Source organism: Aplysia californica, unplaced genomic scaffold (genome assembly GCF_000002075.1).
Source record: "Aplysia californica isolate F4 #8 unplaced genomic scaffold, AplCal3.0 scaffold00328, whole genome shotgun sequence".
Classification (NCBI taxonomy): Eukaryota; Metazoa; Mollusca; class Gastropoda; order Aplysiida; family Aplysiidae; genus Aplysia; species Aplysia californica.
The window spans coordinates 179457-183843 of record NW_004797598.1 but is presented as its reverse complement, the minus strand read 5'-3'; the positions used below and the strand labels follow the sequence as shown (position 1 = coordinate 183843).

Below are 4387 nucleotides of genomic sequence, written 5' to 3'. Positions count from 1 at the left end.
GGGGGGGGTTGTTGTCTCTGGTGTAAAAAGTACCCAAAGAGACTCTGACAACATGTATATGTACAGAATAGTACACAATGAAATAATGATGGTGTCCAAACACATGAAAATAGGCTTTGATATGTTTTGAGCTGGAGTGAAGACCGTGACAGTGCACACACTCTTTGTTTTCTTCCTAGCTGTGGCAAAAGTTCTCTCTAGCTCAACTTCAAATGAAGAGATATTTTGGTAGGAGTCTAATTCTAATGTCAATGTCCTTAAAAACATTTTAAGTTTATTTTAAAGGCGGGATTTCTCATTTTGAAAGTCCAACTGTGATAGAAATAGGGGAAGTGGGTAGAGAGCTTTGAATGCTTTGTAAACAACCCCAGTTCAAAAATACCCTGTCAGGGAATTGGTATTTGAGAAGTACACGGCTGTTTAAAAAAATTCTCAATGAATGTATTTTTTAAAGTACAGTTGAACATGCTTTAATGGCCAACTGTCCCAAGGCATTCTCCTACGCAAACAAAGCAACCACTTCCCTTGTGTATTTTTTACATTATGAAGACACTGCGTAAGACTATTTTTCCTTCGACAATGGGTAGTTGTCTTAGAGAATTTCGACTTTACCAAAGGTTGACCCATTTGATTAATGACTCCGCAGGTGCTTCAGATGTTGGGAGGAGAGGAGGAACCGGTCTCTGTGATGGGCACCCGCATTACACACGCGTTGATACAGGTAATGTGCTGACTGTCAGATTTCTGTGTCATGTGGATAACTCTTTGAGGGGTGGGTTGTTTGTTGGTGGGTGCTCTGGTGTGGTTTGTTTCTTTATTTCCCATCAAACAACGGTCATCCTCCTCCTTTTTTTGTGTTTTTTACTCACTTGTAACACCTCTTATCTTCGGCACCTATATGACATTCCCCGGGGCGGTACCACTGACTGAAGTGTCTTAAGGCCATTCCCAAAGGGGGGGACATTTCTCGTTCTAATGCGCAGTAGAATTGTAAATGGGCTGGTCCAACTATGTCATGCTCATAACTGTGCCTGAACTACAACAGGGAACTGCTTCTTTTTCTTTCCTAATCCTTACTATCATCATTATCCTCTACTTCTTTTGTATGTTTGTCACACTCTTGTGACCCGCTATTTCCGGGGTGCCTTGATAGTCGAAGCAGACTTTGTGCTGTTGAAGCTAGAGAGGTGAGCTGAGTATGTCTGATTCCCTGTAAGGACTTCTCTGTTGACATCCACCCCTTGGCGCTCATATGACCTTACGCAGTTGCGAGGGCCGTAAAACCTCTACTAAAACAAACTAAATGACATTGTGTTGCAAGTGCCGTAACTCTCACTTTAACAAAATGACACTACAAAAATCATTTTGACTGACTTCTATGCAAAGCGTATGGATCGGATTAATGAGTAAATTTCTTCTTTGGAAAGTGGTGGCACAGAGTTCCCCAAGTCGTATGGATACGGTAGTAAAACATGATGTATGGATAGGGTTAAATTACCTTATAGCGTTGAAAGGGGCTTAAAATCTATACCGTTTCACCATTTACCCTTATTGCTTTCCTACAGAACCGCACATCGTGGGTAGCGTACAGCCTGGCAGCGCTGTTTTGGCGTGTGGAGGGTGACGCCAAAGAGGCTCTCGACTGTTTGCAGATGGCTTTGACCTACGTGCCACATACATACAAGGTGAGCCCTATAACCTTTACTGCTGTGGAAATTTTTATATATGCATATAATTTATTGTACTAATATAGATCTATCTATCTTTTTAAATATGATGAATTCCTGCATGTTATGTTATCGTCAGCTTTACTTTTCTTTTTATATGGTCCATTTTAAGGACAAGGTGGCTATCCCAAAAAATGCGGTTTTGAGAAAATCGAGGGTAAAGTTTTTGCCCCTTGTTCAGTTTTCTTTAAAAAACAAGGAGAGTTTTCTCTATAATCAAATAAATATACACACCAATGAAACCATACTTCTCCTATAGGTAGGGCAATGTCCACTCTTGGTGTAGGTCAAGATTTCTGGAAACCCCCAAAATCTGGGTTAGCCCGCTTGTCCTTAAAAGCGACCATATATTGTTGCTTCCTCCTGCCCCAGGACACGGTGTTGATCAGCCTGGCTAACGTGCTGCAGAACGTCCAGTACAGCAACGACGCCATCGTGGTGACCAGCGCGGCCCTGGACGTGACTAGTGACCTGCCCGTGTCTCACTTCACCATGGCCAACATCTACGCTGCCAAGGTAAACGAAGGGGTGTAGAGTATTGACTGACTGAGTGTGATTGTAAATGGTTTTCATACCCCCATCAGCAACTTCTATTGTGTAGCTTTAACCCTATCCGTACGCCCTGTCTTCATGTTTTAGAATACCTCTAGTGCGAATATCTCTTTGAAACTTTCAGTATTGCTAAAGAAATCATTTTGACAGACTGCTAGGCAAAGCGTTCGGATCAGATTAGGTAGTAAATTTCCTCTTTGGAAAGTGGTGGCACAGTTCCCCTCGTCGTATGGATGCGATAGTAAAACACGACGTACGGATATGGTTAAGGTGATTTGGGGTCGCATGCAGGTGCAGGAGACCCGAGTTTGACTCCCAAGTGGTGTGAATGTTGATCAAGTACCTCATTCTATGCGGGTGGTTGGCGGGTGCTGTGGTGCGGTTTGCTCCTTCTTTCCTATCAAACATCTATCATCTTTATCTCCCCTCCTTCTTTTATGTGTTTGTTACTCTCTTGTAGCACCTCTAATCTTCGGCACTTATATGACCTTATTGTGTTGCAAGTGCCGTAAAACTCTTACTTAAACTAAAACTAAACCTCATTCTTTCTGCAGGGATGAATCTTCACAGGCAGAATCGGAAGCCCGCCCTCCGAAATTGCTCTAAATTTGGTTTCACTAGGGTGAAAATGTTATAATTAACAGTTTTGGGATAGAAAATGTGCAGCAGTTCACCTCCAGTATAATGTAATTATACTTTACAATAATATGTAATTGCAGTGAAATATTATGTAGATAGAAGTGCTCTAAATAAGAGTATACGAGATGATACAATATAATATTTGTATAACACATATATATGGGTGTTCAACAGCAAGCTCTATGGGCTTTACAATCTATATTATAGCCCCAGCAGACCCTAGAACACTCAGAGACCTTTTCAGCTTCCCGGGAAGCCAGGTGTACCGGTTATTAACATTTGCCTTCCACATGTGAGTTACTCCTCGCATACCTTAAATGGAGCTATTGACCGAAAGTCAACTCATGGATCACACGTGTAGATTTTCAACTGATGCTTTTTTCTTTTACTTTTTATCCCCGGCAAGCCACTCCCTGCGTGCACATTCCTTTACGACGACCTCTGCGTCGAATTACTTTTGGTCAATAAAACAGGTTTCTTTTTACCGGGATTTCATTCATTAGATGAAGAACAATCGAAATAGGTTCACGTTTTATGGTTTAATGACCAACCTAGTGACGTATATGTCAATTTTTAGATTTTATACCCAAAGAGGGCCTCGGCATAGTGGGTTTACCACCCCTTGGAGATAAAGAATTATGTTTATAATGTGTTTTATCCTTTCATACCTGTAAAAGTTGTTCCCGCATCCGATCCGGACATTGGGGAATGCTTTGTTAGTGAGACAACTTCCTGGGCCTTGGGCATATTGTGGTAGGGTGGCCAGTTCCTTTCCACGCCGCCTTAACTTCCCCAACTCAAAGTCGGGTACCCATTAGTGCTGGGTGGGCAGGAGGGGGCGAAAAATATCTGTGTCCGAACCGAGGCTCGTACCCGGACTTTCCTATTCGGAGACGTGCGCACTGACCGCTCCGCCACCACACCCTCCTTCATGCTTGTAAATTGTTAAAAAAACAAAAAAAAACATTTTTTGGATGATTTTATATCCTTGGTAATTTATGTCCTTGAGCGTAAAGCAATCATACTTTACCATAATATGTCACTGCAGTGAAATATTATGTAGATGGAAGTACTCTATAAATAAATTAGAGTATATGAGATGATACTAAATAATATTTGTGCAAAACATATGGGTGTTCAACAGCAAGCTCCATGGGCTTTACAATCTTATAGTTGAAGCAACTCGTTTTGTCAGCTGGCCTCACGTATGTTTCTCTTGGCAGGCTGACTGGAACCACGCGGTGATGTTTTACCAGTCCACTCTGGGGCTACAGTCCAGCTTTAAACCTGCCAGGGAACGGCTCAAGGCCATTTTGTGTCGAGGACTTGCCACGCAACAGTTGTAAAATTTGTACTTAACCTTCCCAAGATGCTCCAACTCCGGCCAAATTTTTTTTAAAAACATGACACTGTTGACTGTTGAAGTTAACCCTGCTCTACTGTAGGCCTATTTATTTTGTCTTCTGTTG

General features: G+C 42.0%; 1 protein-coding gene across 1 annotated transcript in view; it reads left to right on the top strand.

Moving 5' to 3' along the window:
* Window positions 1-4378, top strand: part of LOC101853012 (tetratricopeptide repeat protein 17) — a 63401-nt gene extending 59023 nt beyond the window's left edge. Inside the window, exons 26-29 of the mRNA XM_013084921.2 lie at window positions 647-721; window positions 1566-1685; window positions 2100-2243; window positions 4142-4378. Of these exons, the coding sequence (XP_012940375.1) occupies window positions 647-721; window positions 1566-1685; window positions 2100-2243; window positions 4142-4264 (462 nt within the window). The 3' untranslated portion in view covers window positions 4265-4378. The remainder of the gene's footprint in view (window positions 1-646; window positions 722-1565; window positions 1686-2099; window positions 2244-4141) is intronic.
* The last annotated feature ends 9 nt before the right edge of the window (window positions 4379-4387 follow it).